Here is a 22,669-nt window from a genome sequence, read left to right as displayed (position 1 = left end):
TTTAAATTTTTTTTTATTTTATATTATTATTTTTTTTGAAAAATAATAAAACAATATTTAAATAAAATTAAAATTAAAACGCCTAATCTAAACAATAAAGCAATTAATAGTTGTTAATCACAGTCAATCTCCGGCAACGGCGCCAAAAACTTGGTGCGGAATTTCTAACCACAAACTAACCGGCAAGTGCACCGGGTCATACCAAGTAATACCTTACGTGAGTAAGGGTCGATCCTACGAGGATTGATGGATTAAGCAACAATAGTGTTTGATAGGTTTAGTTAGACAAATAGAAAATAGTGTTTGGAAGTTTAAAACATTAAAAAGTAAATTCAAAGTTGAAGACAGGCAGGTGAATAGGTGAGAAATAAAATATAGAGAAAGCAGTTAAGCCTTTAGAGTTATCTATTTTTCTGGATTAACTTTTCTTACTAACTATTTTAATTATGTATGGATTTAATTTATGGCAAACTATATGTGACTAGACCCTAATTCCTTAGATCTTTTTAGTCTCCTCTAAAATTCATTAACTGTCAATTCCTTGGTCAATTAATTCCAATTAGAAGCTACATGATCAAATTCCAGTTTATATGCCACAAAAATTCTAATTACCCAAAAATAAAAGGATTATATATCACGTATCCCGTTAAATCCAGATAATTAAAATTTAGGAGAATATGTTTTCAAACTGTTGTTCAAGTAAAGAGCTTTTCCAAGTTATACAAGAACACATTTAGAAAGAGGGTCATACTTCCGTTCCACCCAAATTCATAAAATAAAGAACGAAAATAATTCTTAAATTATAAATCCATACATAAATTAAAATAGAAAAAGCAATAAAATCAATCCATACAAATAGATAGAGCTCCTAATCTTAACAATGGAGGATTAATTGCTCATGGTTCAGAGAAAAATAAAGATTGTAAATTGGAATTGGAATAATGTTGTGTTTGTCTCCTCGGGACCTCCCAAAAGAGAGGTTTCTTCTCCCTTTTATAACTAATCCTAATAAATTTAAAATCTAATTTTTAAAATTAAAAATAATATATTTTCCTAGAATTCAAATTTGAATTTAAATAAAAAATTAACTAAATAATCAAGTCTTCCATTGATGGGTGGGGACCACTTGTTTTGTCCATTCTGCAGCTTCTAATATGTGTTTTTTGGGCTGGAAACTGGGTCAAAACAGCCCAGAAATCGCCCCCAGCGTTTTTCTACGTTTTCCGCATGTGGCGCATGTCACGCGTACGCGTCAGTCACGCGTACGCGTCGATGGTCTTTTCTGCGACTCACGCGGACGCGTCGGTTACGCGCACGCGTCGCTGAGCAAATCTTCAAATCACGCGTACACGTCAAGCACGTGCACGCGTCGCCATGGATACCCCCAAATTCATGCGTACGCGTTAGTTACGCGTACGCGTCGCTCCTCGCTGCCATCTCCTTTGATTCTTGTGCTGCAGAAACTCCATCAAATTCCGCCGAATGCTACCTAAAGTAAACAAAATTGCAAAAGACTCAAAGTAGCATCCATATTGGCTAAAAGATAATTAATTCCTTATTAAACTCAACAATTTAGATGCAAATTCACTAAGAAAAGATAGGAAAGATGCTCACGCATCATTGATTAAGGAGTAGTGCCGTTTAAATGGTTGTTTTAGGGTTTTAGTGTTATATCTGTTTTATATGGCTGTTTTGGGTGCTGTTTAATTGGTTTTGTGAAAAGAAAATGTGTGATGAGTCTATTTTATTTGTATTGCTGAATTAATGCTTACCATGTTGCTAAACAAGATAATTTTTTTGCAACATTTGCTTGTTTTGTATAGATGTATTTTCTATGTGTACAAACAGAAAATTGTAGAAAAACATACATAAAGGAGGATCAATCATAATGAAAGAAAGGGGAGCACATCAGAATATGTGGTATCATCAAAGAGAAGTTACTGAAACTTGTCTATGTTAATTCCTTTGACTATCACCTTAGAAACTATGTTTGTCATTAAAGAGTAGATCATTGAGTTTAATAAATAATAACAAATAGTTGATGTTTACAAACATGTTAAAGTTTGGTGAATAGCCCGATTAAGTTATGTGTTAATTGGTGATGCAAGCCCAAATTTGAATAAGAAGCCCATTAAACTTGTACCTTGGATATTGAAACAAAGCCAAGCTCATTGTAAAGCTCATGACCTAAATTAAAGGAAAAAAAGTTTATTGTTGTTGGAGTGTTGCTCATTCGGATACAGCACAGAGAGAGAAAAAGGGAATTCACTTTTTTTGCCATCATCAAAGAAGAAATGAAAAAAAAATGGAGGCTATGTCAAATCAGAATTAGAGCAAAGATCAGATTGCTCAAAGCAAGCTTAGTCAGAAGATAAAAGTAAAAGATTTTTATTAACATACAAGTCAATTACTTATGTAATCTATCTTTTTTCTGCACATGCAATTTTGAGTAACTAAGAAAAAAGAGAGATCTATTTAATTCTGTTGCAAATCAATGGTTAATCTTGTTATTTGGAGTCAAAGCATAAATTTAATGGTTTGGATTTGGCAAACCCACTGCTCATCTCTCTTCTACGTGGGCTTACTCTAATTCAAATCCTTGATTTTATGGCCTAATGCAATGAAAAGAAAGAAAGAGAAATGAACTAGCTCAAAATTCAAAAAGTTGACTTTTTGAAGGAAGTCTCGATCAGTTGTGGAAAGAGAGATGATATAGAAAGGAAAATGGTTTTCAAAAGAAAGACAAGGAGAGAACTAGAGTTTTGAGTTTCATTGAGAGGTTCTATGTGAGAATTCAACATTTTGGACAATATTTCTACATCAAAGAAATATTCCGCCAAGATGGAGAGCTTTTTTAGAGAATGTTGAATTCGGTCAATTTAAAGCATCAAAGCTGTGAATCATCATCTCTTTCATGGTTTATTATTTAATATTTTGTTTCAATGTTGTATCTTTCTTTATTTTTATTCAGTGATAAAAGACATGAAAGTGAGGCATTGAGAAAAGTCATTGAGAGAAAATGCTATGAGAAATACTTGGAGAGAAAAGCCAAGAGTGATTTCAAATTTCTTTTAGTTGTATTTCTGTTTTGCATCATGTACTTGAGAGATATTCTTTGTTAAGTTGGGTAAGCACTTATGTGTTGAGAGTCTAAGTAGTTACATAACTAAGTCAAGTTTATGTTAAAGCTTGGAGTCCCTGATAAGATTATGTTGAGTCCTTGGGAATTGATGTATGTAATACTTGAAAAGATAGTAAAATTTCACTAACGTTGTAGTGGAGATTGGATGTAGGTTGCATTGCACATGGCAACTGAATCAGGATATATGACTGTGTCATCTTCTTTTTCCTTGTTCTGATTCTATTTTTCACGATTTATGAGACAAAATGAAATTGTCTCATGCATAATCCAATACGCAAACTAAACAGAAGCAAAATTATAAGTTCTGGTTTGAAGCTTTATCAATCAAGTTTTAAAGGTCATAGATTCAATTCCCTCCTTTCTCTAGGCCATCAAGAACTTTCAATTGGTATTAAGAGTTAGGTCTCAAGAATCAAATTTTACAGTTTGGAGGAAAGGTTCAATGACTAACAACTTGGGCACTAATATTGTGGCCTACATTCTAATAGATGGTCAGTCAAACAAAAGGCTTTCTTTCTTTAATAAAAAGAACTATGCCTATTGAAAAGAAATGATGCTGATCTTCATTCAATCAATTGATTACAACATATGGAAGATAGTTGTAAATGATCCTAAAATTTTTACAAAGACAAGTGTTGATAGAATGGTGACTCCAAAAAAAAAGCCGATGAAGTGGTGACTCATAATGTTCCTTTCCATCCTGACCTCAAGAAAGGTGGCGAAGGATTTTCGAAGGAGTTTGCCACTGAAACTGCTTGCAGGGCTGAGTTCTCTGTTTGTTTCCATCATAACCATGTTTGTGTCGTTCTGCTCTGGCCATTTCTTTCTTGTTAACCACAAATACAAGTCAATCCTGTTCCCTTTATACTTTGCCACTTCCGTACCCGTAGCTTTCTATGCCTTGGCGCAGTTACCACTCTACCTTGATCTTCTCACAGCTATTCTCACTACAATTCCAACTACAAGTGATGTAGGTGAAATTCTGTGATTTATTTATCCAGATATGTAACGATTAATTTTATAGAGAATCAAATAATTCCGTGTGGCAGCACATGCTCGTGCATGTCAATTTGTCATGTTGGTTTGGTGTTGGTTGTGCTAATAAATTATTTTTCATTTAAGCATAGATATGTGTGTATCTTTATATATCAATGTATTTATCTATTACGAGATCAGAGCTGATTTATCGTTAATGTGTGATGTTAATGGGAGAATGAAAATTTTAATCTTTAAATTAACAATGTTTGGGAGATACTTTCAATGTGACAAACAGTTTATTCTCTCTACTTACTTATTTACTTGCTTGGCAATTGTTAGTTTTATTAAACAGTTTAATTTTCTGTGTATTATGGTTTGGGAGATACTTTCAATATGATAAACATGGAGGACGATACCTTCATGTCTTGGCTAATTTTGTTTGAAATGGATAAATATGATGTGTTATTGATTAGTGTGGATAAGTTGAGTGTTTTTTAATGTGGAGATAAATAATTTAAGGGTCAGATTTTATAATGAAATTTTATCAATACACAAATTTGACCTTAGAATTTATAATTTAAAAAAAATAAAAAAAATCATAACTAACTTTTAGATTTGTGATTCAAAAAAAAAAAATTACAAACACAAATATAAGAATTAGATTTGTGATTTTTTAAATTTAACCCTCCAATTTTTTTACTTCTCTTTCATAACTTTGTGATATAATTTTTTTTCTATCATCCAACAAAATACACCTTCTTTTCCAATATTAAAAACAAAAAATATCATTTCTTTTCCTACACATTATTCTTTCTACTTACTTATTCGCTTGCTTCACATTTGTTAGTTTTATATAATAGATTGAAGTTGGTTTTGTGTATTATGATTTTGAATAATGTTGTAGTAAAACTAGAATGATTAATTTTGATGAAAAAACAATTTAAATGAATGGTTAGAAAAAATTGCTAGTTATATTATTAATAAACTAATTAAGAAGAAAATATAAAGACATTTGAAATTTATCAGTTGATTAAAATGAGTATTACGATGGTTTATTTATAAGTGTTTTTGAGTTGACATACATTACAAATTTTAGATAATTTTTCATAGATATTATTTTAGATGTTTTTAAATACTAACCCATATATTTTTAGATATTCTTTATAGATATTTTTCATATTTTGATTTATTTATTTAATTTTAAAATTTTTTTATTATAATATATAAATATTTATTCTTATAAAATAAGATCACGGGAATTCTAGATTTTTTTTACAAATGTATAGCATGACTAATAGCAATAATTAACAGTACTGAATTGATGATGATAAATAGTTCTTTACTTCATATTGGTTGGTTACTTTGTTACTTCGTAGTTTTAATTTTGATACCAAAAAGAAAAAGGGAAAATGAATAAAGATAAGAACCGAAGAAGAAGAGTATTGCTTTAAAAAACAGTTCGGATATATATGAAAGGTACATATAGAGGCCAAAGATGGGAAGAATATGAGAACTTATTAACTTAAGATTTTCTTTGTTTAGTTTTTTAACTAAAGTTCATTTTATTAGTCAAGCACAAGCATACTTACTATATATATATAAGTATGTATTATTTTAACTAATCATGGAGGAGCAGCATAAAGAGGTGGACACCAAAAGACAATTCATGTCCTTTTTTGGCAAGATGATCCACTACAAAATTTGCTTCGCAAAGAGTATGGGACCATTGAATATTAGGAATACGACCTACTAACATGCAGATATCAGCAACCACAGGAGCACAAGGATGGGAATCAGGACACCCTTTTTTGATGAAGTTTAAAGCCAAGATAGAATCTGACTCCACAATGATGTTTGTGATATTATTAGCAGTCATAACTTGTAAGCCATGAATAATACTCCAGAGTTCTGCTTGCATTATAGAGCAACTCCCCAAATTGCAAGTGAATCCCTTCAAAAAGTGACCAATCTGCTTTCTGTCGGAACATTAGATTGTGAATGTTGAAACTTATTGATAAGTTTATTGAACTCACTATGACGTACCCTCACTTGAACCAGCCACACAGAGGCTGGAGTATTATCATTGTCAAAAACAAACTTATTACGAAAATACCATAGGGAGGAGATAGTAACTCCAAAGAGACAAGGCCAATCTCCTTTTCAGGTAAGATCTAGCATCAACCAGTCGTAAAGGTTCAGATTGAAGAAACTCACAAGACCAATGTTACGTAAAATGGGAACCCAGATTCTCCTAGCAAACTGACAATCGCGGAGGACATGAATGATGGATTCATCACAAGTGTTGCAACGCGGACAGGTTGCAGTATTGGAAAGGTAACGTCGGGTTCTTTCCAAATTTGTCAAGATAGCACCGTGATAGGTCATCCACATAAAAGACCGGATCCTTTCAGGTCCTTTCCAAGACCAGATCAGGCTGAACAACCTATCATTCTGACTAGAAGAGTCTCCGTTGAGCTTCTGGTATGTCTTCTTAAAGTTGAAGGCTCCATCTGAGGAAAGGTTCCAAGCAATATGATCACTTTGTTTCCAAGGTGAGGGGGGTGCAATAGCCACGATCTTTTTAATAACATCCTCGGCCAGCCAAGTCTCCAGCTTCCCCACATCCCAGTTCCCTGTGACCAAAAGAAAGTCCGTAAGAAAACTAAACTCATCAATATTACAACTAACCTGATTAGCATGTTGCACCAACAGCCCTAACTCAGAGACCCAATTATGGTTCCAAAGATTAATTTTGGATCCATCTCCAATTCTCCAGATGTGGTTCTGTTGAACTTTAGGCCAAACTCTGCAAATGCCTTTCCAAAAATTTGATTCTTGTCTCTTCCTTTCCACTCTTGGAATAATGTCATTCCCTCCGTTGTATTTTGAGCGAACCACCTTCGCCCAAAGAGAATCCCTCCTTTCTACTAGGCCCCAACCCGCTTTTACCATGAACGCGTGGTTCATAGTACTGGCGTGGCGAATACTTAACCCTCCTGACTTTTTAGGCTTGCAAACTTTATCCCAGCTTAGAAGGTGAATCCTTCTGGAGCTGTTAGTTTCACCCCAAAGAAAACTCTTACATTTACGATCAATAACATTACAAGTAGAGACAGGTAACAAAGCAGTTTGCATAGTATAAGTAGGTAAAGAAGAAAGAACAGATTTCACCAGAGTCGCTCTGCCAGTTAAGGATAAGGATGAGGCCTTCCAAGAATTTAATCTCGCATTCAACTTGTTAATGATATCGTTGAAAGTATGCTTCGAAACTTTGGAATGTAGGAGAGGAACCCCCAAGTATTTACCGAGATCATCCGTCCTGGAGAAGTGCAGAGCACTACTGATTTCGGCGCGCACATTGTTACCCACATTTTTGGAGAAGAAAACTCTAGTTTTTTCCTGGCTAACTCTCTGACCAGAACTATCACAAAAGGCTGCCAAGCACTTGTTAATAATCTCAGCTTATTCAAGTCTAACTTTTGAGAAAAGAATGAGATCATCCGCAAAACACAAATGAGATAAGGCAGGCCCATCCCTTTTAAGGCGAATAGGTTTTCAGAAGCCATGATCAACTGCCGCATTAATGAGCTGAGAGAGCCTTTCTATACAGAGGACAAAAATATAAGGGGAGATGGGGTCTCCTTGAGGAATGTCTCTAGAAGGAGTAAATTCATCAAGTTCTTCACCATTCTATAAAACTCTCATTCTGGCTGTAGAAATGCAATGAAGAATAAGATTAACCATCTGAGAAGGGAAACCAATATTCTTGAGCGTGTCTTTAACAAAACTCCACTTGAGCCTATCATAAGCCTTCTCCAAATCAATTTTGATAGCCATCCACCCTCTCAAACCTTTTTTATTTCTCATTGAATGAATCACCTGGGTGGGCTGGACAATATTGTTCATGAGCTTCCGCAGTCGATTACCAATAATCTTGGTAACCACTTTATAAGTGACATTACAAAGACTGATGGGGCGCATTTGCCTGAGGCTGGTAACCGGATCAGATTTAGGAATAAGGGTGATAAGGGTTTCATTAATTTCCCCAACTTTTTCTGGCTCCACAAAAATTTGTTGCACCAAGGAGCACAGATCAGTTCCAACACGATCCCATTGATTTTGATAAAAAACAGCTTGGAGGCCATCTCTTCCCGGTGCTTTAAAACTTCCCATATTAAAAATAACTTCCTTAATCTCCATATTAGAAACCATGCTGCCGATCTGGTTGAGCTCTTCACTACTAACGTTAGGGAATGAATTACTGAGAATAAAGGGAACATCAGGTAAGGAGTCCTTATAAAGATTCACAAAAAAATTCTTAGCTAAGTCTTCTAATAACTTTGGCTCAGTGATCAAATTACCAAAATCATCAATGAAGGAAGTTACTTTATTCCTTCTTCTCCTAACCATAGTTGAGCCATGGAAAAATTTTGTGTTTCGGTCACCAAATTCAATCCACTTACATCTTGATTTTTGAAACCAAAGTAATTCTTCATGAGTCAGAACCTCCTCATATTCTTCCAAAAGCTAATTCTAAAGGTTCTCTAGAAAATAATTACGATTAACACTAGTAGCCAAACTGGAGGTAATACCTTGAAGCCTTTTCAGGAGAGTTCTTTTTCTCTTGAAAATATCCCCAAAAATATTTTTATTCCAATCTTTTAAAGAATTTTTAAAGCTGACAACACCATTGTTCCAAGAAGAAGAGACATCCCAGGAATTAGAAACCAAATTTAAAAAATTTGGATGAGCCAGCCAAGCCGCAACAAACCGAAAAGGCCTCCGATTCCTATTTTGAAAGGAAGCAGTGGGTGGTTGCAGACAAATAGGAGAGTGATCAGAATTAAAATTAGACAAATGCCTCAAGGAATGATAATTGCCACTCCAAATTGCTCAACCCTCTATCCAATCTATCAACAATGTTACCTCTTCTCCAAGTAAATGGCCAACCCACAAAACCCAGATCAATAAGCCCACAATCTGAGATACAACTCTGGAAATCAGGACAAGCACTATGAACAACATTAGTAGAGCCTCCCCTTCGTTCATAATCGTGGAGCGTAGCATTGAAATCACCTAGGAGACACCAATGAATGGTAATATTACCCGCCAGGGATCGCAAATTACTCCAAAGGATTCTTCTGTTAACGCGATGGGGGCTACCATACACCACAGATAGGAGCCAGGGGGTCGAGTCACCACCAACAACCTTGAGATGCACCATCTGGCTATTATGATCCAGGACATCAATCTTCCAAGTACCAGAGTCCCAGAGGCACCAGATCCCACCAGATCTGCCATTAGCTTCAACAATAAAAGAGCTATCGAACCTTATATTATTCCTAATCCGAACGCCACGCGACCCACTTATCTGAGGCTCTAACAAAATAATGAAATTAGCACTATATTCTTTTCTGAGGTTTCTAATAAGAGAGTGAAAAAATTTACTACCGGCACTCCGACAATTTCAACAGATAACATTCATTATAACAAGCAAAAAAGGATAGGGGAGTCACCAGCGACAACGTTACACCTGGGTATGAGACCCTGACTTGCATTCTGCTTACCAAGGGATAAATCCCTCTCTTTGATTTTTTTACCACCAGAATCAATCATACTCTCATCTGGGGGCCTATCGAGATCTTTCCCTGGACTCCGCACAGCCTTTATTTTCATATGAGAGTCAGAGGAGCTTGCATTCATCAATAGAGGATTATTCCTCACCACAAAACCTTTACGACCTGTAGCAACTTGCTTCATAGCAACAAAAGCCTCATTCTGCTCTCTTTGAAGTTTTCGCATATACTCCATCACTACCCCTTCCATATCATTAGTTTCACGAGACTTCTTCGTAGGAGACACGGTGACAATGCTCTTGGAAGCTTCAAGAGAGGAGGAAGGATTCTTGATGATCATTTTAGGATTAGGCTTTAACCCTTTTTCAGATCCTTGTGGCCCAACTTTATTAAAGGGGCCCATTTTACCACTTTGTGGATTTTTACCTGCACCAGCCCGTAAGACTTTTTTTTGAATGATTTGACTCTTATTATTCACTATCAAGGCCTTTGAGGCCTCGGGCCCACTTGAAGCTATAATGGCTTCCTCTTGCATGGAATTCTTAGCCGAAGAATTTATTCCTTCCTCATTCAAAGTAATAAAACGTGAGCCATTAGCATTGGTGGGCATATCATCCTCATATTCTCTTTCCTGATTATTTGGTAGATCTTGACCAATCATGCCTTCAATATTTCCTTGATTATTCATGCCCTTTTTTCGCCTAAAGTTACGTTTAACTAACATCCATGCCCCAAAATCAGGGAAAATTTGATTCCCTTGATTACCACTGCTAGAATCTTGATTCTTTCCATTTTGGTTCTCAGTCTCGACGGATGGTGGATCTTCGGAAACCATAGTGTTCCCTTCCGCGCCAGCTTCATGGCCCGCCGTCTTACCCACCGGCTCATCAGTGCACAAATCAGACCTGTGACCATACTTGCCGCAGGAGAAGCAAATTTGGTGCAGTCCTTCATATTCAATATAGAGTTCTGATCCAAGAACCGAGATCCTAGGGACAAGTTTTTTGGCAAGATCAATTTCGACACAAATCCTAGCAAAGCGTCCTCTAGAATGGATTGAGGTTGACCGGTCAATTTTAAGCATGTGACCAATAGTAGACCCAACTCTCCATAGAAATTTCTGGTTATAGAGCTCAATAGGGAGGTTTGGTATCCGAATCCATGCAGCAATTTTCCTCACTGCTTTTTCAGATTCCAAGAAAAAAGGTCGCCATCTTTGCACAATGAGATAGTGTCCGGCAATCATCCAAGGTCCTTCCATTAAAGCATGAGAGTAGTCTTCTGCATCTGCAAAGTGAACCAAAAAATAATCACGATCCATATCAATAACATTAATAGAGCCTTTCTTACCCCAGTCTCTCTTTAAACGTTGTTCCATAAATCCTAAGCCAACTCTTTTGCCCAAAAGCTTGACATAGAGTGCCGATCTCCATGGTTTACACCACTCGTCGAACTCTTCCTTCGAAATAGGAATGGTGGGACAAGGATTGAACGGTTCCTCTTCATGGGTGTCTTTATCCGCATCTTGGTACCATCTATTCTCTGGATCCGGTATGTCTTCATTAACCTCTTCCATGTCAACATGCTCATCCTCAATGATAGAGCCCGCCACGGTAAGGATCCTTATACGAGATTTTGGAAGCTCCCGACTTATTTTCATCACAAGGACCAGTAACTTCCATGTCCTCGCTTGGTTGATTAAGATCAACGTTGACACGCGTTTTCACCTTTTTGGTGCTACGCTGCACCAAGTCTTCTTCTTACTTAGAAACCCTAGCAGAGCCTTTCTTAGTCATTTTTGTCAATTGAGTTTAGCTAAGGCACCTGAATCACAATATTAGATGAGTCATTTATATCGAATGTATGATAAAATCACTGTTTGTCATGCTCTAACCACACCACATTAAGAGTATTATGGGAGGCGAGAATTTCATGCAAAAAGCGATCGTCATGTTTAAATTTATCGAAGAGAAATATTATGGCCAATTATTTTAATTAATATTAGTTCATATTTTAAATTAGCATCTTAATTTTTATACTATTAAAATTTAAGATTAAAAATTTAAGATTTAAAATTTAAATTAAAAATTTAATATTTATGGTTTAAAATTAGTTAAATATGGCCAAAAATGATATACACCAATAATAAAAGGGATATATATAAGTACGATATACACCAACACAAATTAATAAGGGCGATAAATTGTGGTGCTATTAATAATAGAGCCATGCATTATGTGATTCTTCATCAATTTATTTGAAGGATCTTTTGCAATTATGTGCATTCCACCCAAATAATGGTAAAAATAAAATATAAAATAAAAATTGGCGATAATTTAAACAACTTTGCACAAAAGGAAGAAGATATCGAAACACGATTTACACGCAGGTATGTATTATACTATTGTATGATGAAGAATGTTAGGGGTTAGCAACTTTTATGATTTGTAGCCATCAAATAGTTATTAATAATGGTTTTAATGGTGTGAGATTTTATCCAATAGCTCATTTTTCTTTGTTGGTTATATACTGGTCAGAATTTAACAAAGTTGCTGACTCCTAAACTTTTCCTTGTATGATACCAACAAGCAAGAAACGTGGGGGTGGACCCAAAAAGGCAAAAAATGTAAAAGTAATTTATAAAAGAAAATAAGTGTAATAATCCGTGCTATGCACGTGATAAAACTGAAATTATAATTTTAAATTATTCTATTAAAATTAATTTGAATTGTAATAATTTAATTAATAAATAAATAATATGATGTGCTTTGTTCGTATTTTTTTAAATATAATATTAAATGTATTAACTCGAATGTGGCTATTAAGTGTATAAAAATTATGATTGAATTATGAATTCTCTAAATGAAGTTATTCCGTTTAAAATATTTAAATTATGATTTAAAAAATTTTTTTGATATAATATTACATTTTTTCTTCATTTTACTATTAATATGTTGATATTGCAAGTCTAAATTACAGTATTTTACTTAATCTTGACTGAAAAAGAAAATAGTTACATGTTTCTATCATTTAATTTATTTAATACACAATGTGCTAACACTAACGATATTTTTAAAAAAAATATATTGATAAAAATATATATAATATAATTACAAATATAACATAAATAAATAAAATATATAAATAAATGCGAAACCAATATGTTTACCAATGTCTTTGTTAAATTTTATAAATTAGAGAATAAATTATATATTTGGTTGCTTGGTGATCACATAGATGATCAAGTAATTGGATTGTAAATTGATCTCATAGTGTACATCTTATTTTTTTCTCATTTTTGAATGAAAGCGAGAATTAAGGGAGTAAGTAGTAATATATAAAGAAAAAAATTTTGCACCATTACAGATAATTATAACCAAAAGAAATATTCATATTAAAATTTTACATACTGCAAATCATGAAGATCAATCACAATGTACTGGTCACTTCTCTCTATTTTTGACCCTGATATGAGTTTCTTTTCTAGTCAATAATCTAATAATATCTAATTGAACAAAAAAATTGAATTAAAAGTACCAAATTAAAGACAAATGAGTGAATAATATAAGAAATTATAACTTCGAACGTGTATAAAATAAAAAGAATTTACTGATTTATTTTATATTAAACGATAAAACTAACAATAGTATATTAATAAAAGGATATACCTTTAAAAAAAGTCACAATACAATTTCAAATATTTTCATAAATAAACTGTTAAAATTTTTGTTATCGATAAAATGATGCTATTATACAATTTTTTGGCAAAACTTAAAATCAAAAGGAAAATAATTTTATGTGGGTTAATATAAATTAATTACGTATCGAATAAGTAGAATCGTTCATTTGTTTGTTTCAATATATCAGCATGAGCAAGTAAATTAAAATGATTATCCAGAATTTTACGATCATCGACCAAATGTACTATACCTGACTCCATCTTAAAGGATATTTTGCATATGTGTGCAGTCAGAAGACATATTCCGCTTGATTTCTCGATCTTAAAATTTGAGAAGACATAGACTTTCCTTTCTACCAATTTATTCTCAAATATTTTTGTCAAATAATTCTTGATTGAACAATAAATTTTATCGTATTGCAAAACAAATTAAATAGACAAGCTATTAGCATTTATAAAGCTATTAAAAAGAATTGTCTTTGACTAATTGATTGAACAATGAATTTTATCGTATTGCAAAATAAATTAAATATAAAAACTATTAGCATTTACAAAGCTATTAAAAAGAATTGTCTTTGACTTGTGAGATGGTGTACTTATAAAATTAACTTAAAATATGAACTAAAAATATTTATAAGAATTTAATTTTGATGTACTGACAGTGTAAAAGTAGTTTTATACGTGTATCCAATTACGTAATGACACATCAATAAAAATAAATACATTTCATATTGACCGCATGAATGGTCATCCAAAAGAACGGATGTGATTGTATGACTATGTTAAACGTTTTACACTGTCAGTGCATCAAAATTAAACTCTATTTATAAATTGAACTTAGCATTACTTGAAAAAATTTAGTAAATGAATCAATTAATCTTATCATCTATTAGAACTATTTCTATATTTCTAATATAAAAATACAAAATTTTATTCCTTCTATTTTTATTTTACCACTATAAAAGACCATATATGCTAGAAAAAAATATCATTCATTTACCAATTACTCTTTCATTGGATAGTTTTTACAACAATTCTTTTTCTTCCTATGAGGCGTCGTCACAATAAGGCAACTATTATACAGTATACACTCTTCAACTCCCAGCTCATCATTCAGAGCAATATATGATATGTATACTTAACGTGACCATAAATAACCTAGTAAAACTTTCCACTAACAATTTTTTATATGTTGTTTTACCGTAAAGTAAAAGAACATATCAAAATCAGCTTAAAATGAATAACAAATTATTAGAGAATTCTAATGCACAAAGTCCTCTAATAAATAATTTAAAACTACTAATATTTATTTAATACATCATATGCTAATATTAAGATTATTTTTTAAAAAGATATATTCGTAAAAATAGATATAATATGATTACAAATATAACATAAACAAATATGTTAAATAAAAAGTTAAACCAATATATACTTACCAATGCCTTTATTAAATTTTACAAATTGGAGAATATGTATTCGGTTGTTTGGTGATCACATAGATAATTGAATAATTGAGTTGTAAATTGATCTCACAGTGTGCATCTTATTTTTTTTTATTTCTAAATAAAAGCAAGAATTAAGTGAAATAAGTAATAATATATAATGAAAAAGATAAAATATTTTGCATATGTATAGATAATTGTTACAAAACAAAATCTTACCGTGAAATATTAAAATTTCACATACTCCAAATAATGAAGATCAACCACAATGTAATGGTCACTTCTTCCTATTTTTAATCATGATATAAGCTCTTCTTTTTCGGTCAAGAGTCCAATAACATCTAATTGAAAAAAAATAAATTAAAAGTATTAAATTAAGGACAAATAAATAAATAACATAATAAATTACTTATAAATTAAAATTTTTTTTACCAATTTATTTTATATTAAACAATAAAACTAACAATATATTAATAAAATGATATACCTTTAAAAAAGTTGCAATACAATTTTAAACATTTGCATAATTTAAAAGTACTAATATTTATTTAATACACCATATGCTAATACTAAGAGTATTTTCTAAAAAGATATATTCATAAAAATAGATATAATATGATTACAAATATAACATAAACAAATATGTTAAATAAAAGGTAAACCAATATGCTTATCAATGCCTTTGTTAAATTTTGCAAATTGGAGAATAAGTATGTATTCGATTGTTTGGTGATCACGTAGATAATTGAATAATTGGATTGTAAATTAATCTCACAGTATGCACCTTATTTTTTTATTTCTAAATAAAAGTAAGAATTAAGAGAAATAAGTAGTAATATATAATAAAAAAGATAAAATATTTTGCATATGTATAGATAATTATTACAAAATAAAATCTTATGTGAAATATTAAAATTTCACATACTCTAAATCATGAAGATCAACCACAATGTAATGGTCACTTCTTCCTATTTTTGATCATGATATAAGTTCTTTTTTATCAGTTAAGAGTCCAATAACATCTAATTGAAAAAAAATTAAAAGCATCAAATAAATGAATAACATAATAAATTACTTATAAATTAAATAAATTTTACCAATTTATTTTATATTAAATGATAAAACTAACAATATATTAATAAAAGGATATACTTTTAAAAAAGTCGCAATACAATTTTAAACATTTGCATAAATAAATTATTAAAATTTATGTTATCGATAAAATAATGCTATTATATGATTTCTTTGCAAAAATTATTAAAATATAAAAAAATAGTTTTGTGTAGATTAATACAAATTAACTACGTGCCAAATAAGTTGGATTGTTCATTTGTTTGTTTCAATATATCAGCATGAGCAAGAAAATTGAAATGATAGTCAGACATTTTACGATCATCGACTGTATTTATTATACGTGACTTTTTCTTAAAAATTATTCTACATACGTGTGCAGTCGGAATATAAATTTCGCTTGATTCCTCAATCACAAAATCTGAGAAGACATAGACATTCCCCTCAATCAGTTCATTCTCAAACATCTTTGCCAAATAATTCTTGATTGAAGAATGAATTTTATCACACTGTAAAACAAATTAAATATAAAAACTACTAGCACTTATAAAGCTATTAAATGGAACTGTCTTTGATTGCAATGGTTTACTTATCAAATAAATTTAAAATACGAAAAAAAATATTTATAAATTAGACCTAACATCACTTGAAAGAATCATGAAAAATAATCGACTAACTTTAACATCTATTAGAACCATTTCTATGTAAGTCGTCTTGCTCTTGTCGAAATTGGATAAGACTTTCCATAATCTTATAATTCTTGCCTTTTTTTTTCAAACTTTTTCATCACATAATCTACCATAGGTAATACTATTGATAGAATCGTAGCTAGCAGCCATTAGGTATAAAAAATAAAAAATAGAAAAAGAATAATGTCTGAATTATGAATTTTCAGAAGTGACTATTCATAATTGAATAGTTTTAGTTGATTAGACTAAAAAAATCGAAAAACGCTCTAAATAAAAAGCCAAATTAACTTTAATATTAAATTTATTAATATCATTTTAATTTTATATAATAGTTAGATAATAAATTAGTAAAAGCAAATGGAAGGATGACTTTAATTAGTATTCGATAAAATATTCATTTAGAATAATTAAAAAAAAAAGTAAAAATATGATATTATTAAAAATTATATATTTTTTATTTTAAAAAATACATTTAAATAAAATATTTGTAAAATATAAAATTTAGAGTAACATAGCTTCATGAACATCAATCGTTAATCAATTATGAACTAACATAAAATTATAATACAATTTATTTACGAAAAAATAATTAACAATTAATATTAGTAAATATAAAAATCATCCAAATACTTTGATTAAAAGTATGAGTGGTTAATTATTAATAATATTTTGTTCATAAAAAAATAAAAATATAATTATTCAGATTTAGATTTTAGAAGAATTAACGTTATAAGTAACAAATGATCTATTTTATCATGCATATTATAATAGAAGAGATAGAAGACTACAATAAAATAAATTCAGTGTGAGAGTTTTTTTTTTTAATTTCATATCACATCCGTTTCAATAATAATAAATAAAAATACGTCAACTTAATATCTAAGAGAAAATGATGAAATAAAATCATAACACAGTTCTAAAGTAAAAGCTTAAATTAGACCATAATATTATTGTACAACACAAATTGAAAGTAATTTTACACTACAATATACCACACAAACAGATAAATGACTTAAGTTTAAATACGAATTTTTTTTAATTTATGCATACATGATAACACCATGGTTTATAAATGCCTCATGGATAACATATCATATATTGCTCTGAATGATGAGCACGGGAGTTGGAGAGTGTGTGGTGGTTTGTGTCCACGATAGTTGCCTTCTTGCGATGATGCTTCATAGGAAGAAAAAGAATTATTGTAAAAGCTATCCAATGAAAGAGTAATTGGTAAACAAATGATATTTTCTTCTAGCATATATGATCTTTTATAGTGGTAAAATAAAAATGGAAGGAATAAAATATTTCTATATTAGGAATAAAATTTGATATTTATCCTAATAAAATTAAATAACTAATTAATTATAACACATGTATTTAAATAAATAAAATAAAAATATTTTTAAGAATTAATCAAATCAATTAGTNTAAATATTAATTATAATATAATTATAATAAAGATATTTTTTATAAAATAATTTAGAATAGAGAAAAATGCATTCATTTTAGAGGGAAAATGGAGTCATGAGGAATCGACACATCACCTTCATTAGTTGGGGGAAAACCTAATTTTAGTATATTAAGTAGATTTTATTTGATTTATCATATTTTATTTTGGGGCAAATATATATCCAATTTGTTCGATGTCTATTTAGTATTTTTACCAAATGATTAACTACAATTTTTGCTTTTAAGATAGGAGTTGAAAATTTTTTTCATTTTCAATCTTCTTTTACTTATAAATTCGTCCCTAAGGTTTAACTTGATTTTGAAATCGTCTTTCAAACCAAAATACTCTTCCCCTTCTTCTCCAAAATCCTCATTTTCTATTCTTCTTTTTCTTCTTCTTCAACATAGAAGCAGAAACAGAAACAAAAACAAAAGCAACCAAAAACAAATAAACAAGACAAGAAGTAGAAACAGAAGCAACTAGAAACAGATAAACAAGGCAAGAAGTAGAAGCAGAAGCAATACACATGGATAATAAAAGTAGATAAACAAGGCAACCAGAAGATAAACAAGGCAATACACATTGAGGACCAGAAGAAACAGAAGACAACAAAGCAGAGTCTTGCCTTCTCTAACAAAAGAAACAGAAGCGGCGAACAACCAGAAGCATCAACAACAACAATGGGTAATGAAATCAGAATCAGAAGCAGAAAAAATAAAAGCAGAACCATGGAAGCATAATGGAATTAGAATCAACAACAATAATAGAATCATAATCAGAAATAATGTAATTAACAAAAATCAATAAATCCACAAATAAAAAAATTCAACAACATAATTTTTTTGAAGCACGGTGGTGAGGACGTGAAGCACAGCGGCGGTGACGAAGAGCAGCAGCGACCGACAAGGAGCAGTGATGACCGGCGACTGAGCAAGGAGGAGGAGCAGAAACGGCGAGTGGTGCGCGACGTCCATCTTCACGGATCTGCTGGTATTGACGTCGAGCGAGGAAGAGGAGCAGCAGCAAGATCTGACGGCGAGATCCAGCGGCGAGGACCCGAACAACGAGGAGCGACGGCGAGCCGCGAAGAACAACGGCAGCGAATTCTCTTCCCCTTCTCTTCCCCACCTTCCCTTCCCTGTCTTCTTCCCTTAAACCCCAGCGTGATTCTTAAGAACCAAAATCATTATTAACCCTTCACCAAATTAAAGACTGCGTAGCCCCTACCTTAAAATATGTTTTGAAACATATCAATAATATTTTTCTTTAAAGATTTTATGTATGCTTTTCACCCAAAATAAACATTTTTTGAGAAAATAATAATACCATTCTCGTTTATGATAATGTCACTTCACACATAATTTTGTTATATTGTATATTGACATAAATTTATAAAAAATATATTTAAAATAAAAATGATAATATCCCTTCTCTAATTTTTTTATAATGGATATATTAAGAATTAAATTAAAATAAATATCCGAATAAGACATTTAGACTTGTAGTTTTGAGATTTTTACTTTTAATTTTAGTGTTGTTAAATCAATCTACAATTTCAAATGATAGGAATATACACAAATATAATCACTACAGTTTCAAATGAATGTAATGGAATTAGATAAAGCAATAGCTCAGTATGTATCCAAAACAAAAAAGTGGTCATCAGTTTATTATCTTGGTTGGCAATAATGGCACTACTGCTCATAAATAGTTCTTTCCTTCACTTTGGTTTGGTTGCTTCTCTGTATATAGTTTAGATTTTTGCTACGAATAAATAAAAACCAACAAAAAGAAAAAGAAAAAAAAAAGAATAATATTGCTTTTAAAAAACACTTCAGATATATGAAAGGTACATATCAGAGACCAAAGTTGTAAAGAAGGTGAGAGCCTAAGAATTTTTCTTTTCTTTATTTATTTTTTTTAAAGCTCATTTTACTAGCTAGTCAAGCATAGGGACGAATGTTAGTTATGGCAATGGGTGGTCATAGCCTCCCAAAGTTATAAAAATTATTAGTTATATATATGGTAGAATATTTTCTTTTTATAATTATTTTGGTTAACATACTATATATTATAGGTATAATTAACTTATACATTCAATTTATCAAATGCACTAACTTCAGATTGTATGCTTTCACAGATTTTAATTGGGAAGAAGACTTAGGAGATAGAAAATCTGTTACTACTATTGTGTGTGTTTGGAGAGTAATTTAGTGTCTTGAAAAAGTAACAAACAAGATAAAGTGAGCAGGAACAGTACCAAAGCAGTTTTACCAGCTGTGATTAGTGTATGTTTAAGCTAATCTCAGTTGACATCTCTTATATATACAACCAACTCAATGTAATCAATATACAGTAAATTCAATCACAGTTCATACTACCATTCTGTTTTCTTGTAACACAAGTCTGCTATATTTTTTCTTTTTGTTTTATTCTTCACTTCTTCAAGATTCATTGAGTTATATTCATGCTTCTAATAGACAGAAGATAAGTACAGAATACAAAATAATAATTTTATGATGCTATTAATCAAAGATTCAACATGTGATTCTTTATCATCAATTATTTAAAGACTTTTTTGTCAATTTCACGTAAATCAGTTAAAATATACTCTTAGAGCGATTGCCAACATCATATTTCATAGGACAGCAAGATTTTGTTGCCCCGTCGAAACCAAATCCCTGTCTTTATCGCTTTTTGGCACCTAATTTCACAGAAAAGAGGAGGAAGATAACGAAAAAAGATTCACACACATATGTGATGCATGGTATACCAAAAACAAGCAAGGTATTATATATATAAATGAAGGTGGACCCAGAAAGGCAAAAAGTGTAAAAGTAATTGATAATATATAGTTCTTGAGTAGTCGATAATAGTAAAAAAACACCAATTTTAACCTAATATAAAAAATAATTTCAGTCAAATCAATGCAATGAAATTATGCAATGTAACCTCATCGGTTAAGTATGTAGTATCAAGCCAAAAGATAGAGTGGTCAACATCTATATTATTTGGCTAATTTTCTGGTATCTTTTTAATATATATTTATATTTTAACATATATTTTATATTAACTTTAGTAGTTGATTTTAGTGTACACCTTACATAATCTTATTTTATTTATTCTTGGCGTGTATCTCATCAAGTAAAAGTGGAAGCTAGGAAGCATGAGATCCCCAGATTCAATGGAGTGCTGGCTGCTCTCTCTCTCTCTCTATTATATAAAGAGAAAGTAAATCATGATGAGCATAGCGTGTTTGGAAATATGGCCGCAGAAGTAGGAGAGAGTAGTACTGGTGGTGCAAAACCTGCAGTAAGAGAAAGCCAGCGTGAAAAACTAACAAAATATAGTGCTGGGAAGCTAGCTGAGCGGACATTGGAAGGCAAATGGAACAAGGTTGTTGAGATGTACACAAAATACCCGGGAGCTCAGACGCACAGGATCGCCGAGGACAACGACAACACTGCCTTGCACGTCGCCGTCGACTTGAAGAAAGAACAAGCAGTGAAGGAGCTGGTGGAAGCAATCATCAAATTCGAGAGAGCAGGGGATGAAGAAGCCCTAAGAGTGCAGAATAAAAATGGGGACACCCCGTTACACCTTGCAGCGTCAAGGGGTTTCACAAAGATATGCATGTACATCATAGGGGAGAGGGAGGAGAGGATGCATTTGTTGAGATTGGAGAACAAGAAAGGTGAGACACCTTTCTTTCTAGCTGCACTCAACTGGAACGCACATGCCTTGGCCTACCTCTCCTCCGTCGCCGATAACCTCCTCTGGAACAGTAACGAACTTGCTGATGATACTCGACGTCTCGTTACACGTGGCACCGGCAAAGACATAAACCAAAGAGAGAGCATCCTTCACTGTGCCATCAACAGAGAATGTTTCGGTATACTAACCGACATCCATTATTCCATATTTATCCTTCTTTTTGTTTTTTGTTTTTTTTTGTTTTTAAATAGATAGTTAAAAATAGTCAAATAATTTAACAAGATTTATTAAAAATTTTTAACTATTAACTTTATATAAATAAACCTATGTGTGAAAATGTTTATCTTAATTTTGACCTTATTTTATATGTTGCAACAGATTTGGCATTCATAATAGCCCGTAACTACAGTTTCCTTACTATGCATGCCCATAATGGAATCACCCCGCTCCATGTTCTTGCCAAAAGACCCTCAGCGTTCAAAAGTACAACAAAACTTTCATTTCTCAAGCAAATGCTCTACCACAGTAAGTTACTCACATCATATATACGTGTAACTATACTTCGATAGGATACCATAAGATTGAGTTCTTTTACCGGAATAATCTAAAAATTAAAGAAATATTAAATCTATTGGATGTATTTGTTTTAACTTATTATTATTATTATTATTATTATTATTATTATTATTATTATTATTATTATAACACTTTTTCTCTTTCCAAAGTTATGCCAGTAGGAAAACTAGATGTTGACAAGGAAATGGAAAAATACAGGAAAGAGATTCAACGGCTTCAATTATCCAATGGCTCAAAGAAAATAGGTACGATTCAGTTCAAGATTTGTATTCGATGGCCATATTTTGTCATACAAAATCCGTTACAACTTAAAAGAAACTGAATCAAATAGATATTGCATTCAGCATTC

The 22,669-nt window shown here is 31.5% G+C and overlaps 1 protein-coding gene across 2 annotated transcripts in view; it reads left to right on the top strand.

Moving 5' to 3' along the window:
* LOC107608929 overlaps positions 1-22,669 on the top strand; it is an 89,764-nt gene that overhangs the window by 51,517 nt on the left and 15,578 nt on the right. Inside the window, exons 1-3 of one of the 2 annotated variants that reach the window (XM_016310716.2) lie at positions 21,294-21,922; positions 22,123-22,269; positions 22,470-22,565. In XM_016310716.2, the coding sequence (XP_016166202.2) occupies positions 21,295-21,922; positions 22,123-22,269; positions 22,470-22,565 (871 nt within the window). In that variant the 5' untranslated portion in view covers position 21,294. Of the gene's footprint in view, positions 1-21,293; positions 21,923-22,122; positions 22,270-22,469; positions 22,566-22,669 lie in introns of those variants that run through there. The other variant, XM_021107180.1, reaches the window with a different exon arrangement.

Source organism: Arachis ipaensis, chromosome B07 (assembly GCF_000816755.2).
Source record: "Arachis ipaensis cultivar K30076 chromosome B07, Araip1.1, whole genome shotgun sequence".
Lineage (NCBI taxonomy): Eukaryota > Viridiplantae > Streptophyta > Magnoliopsida > Fabales > Fabaceae > Arachis > Arachis ipaensis.
This window is presented reverse-complemented; position numbering and strand designations above follow the sequence as displayed.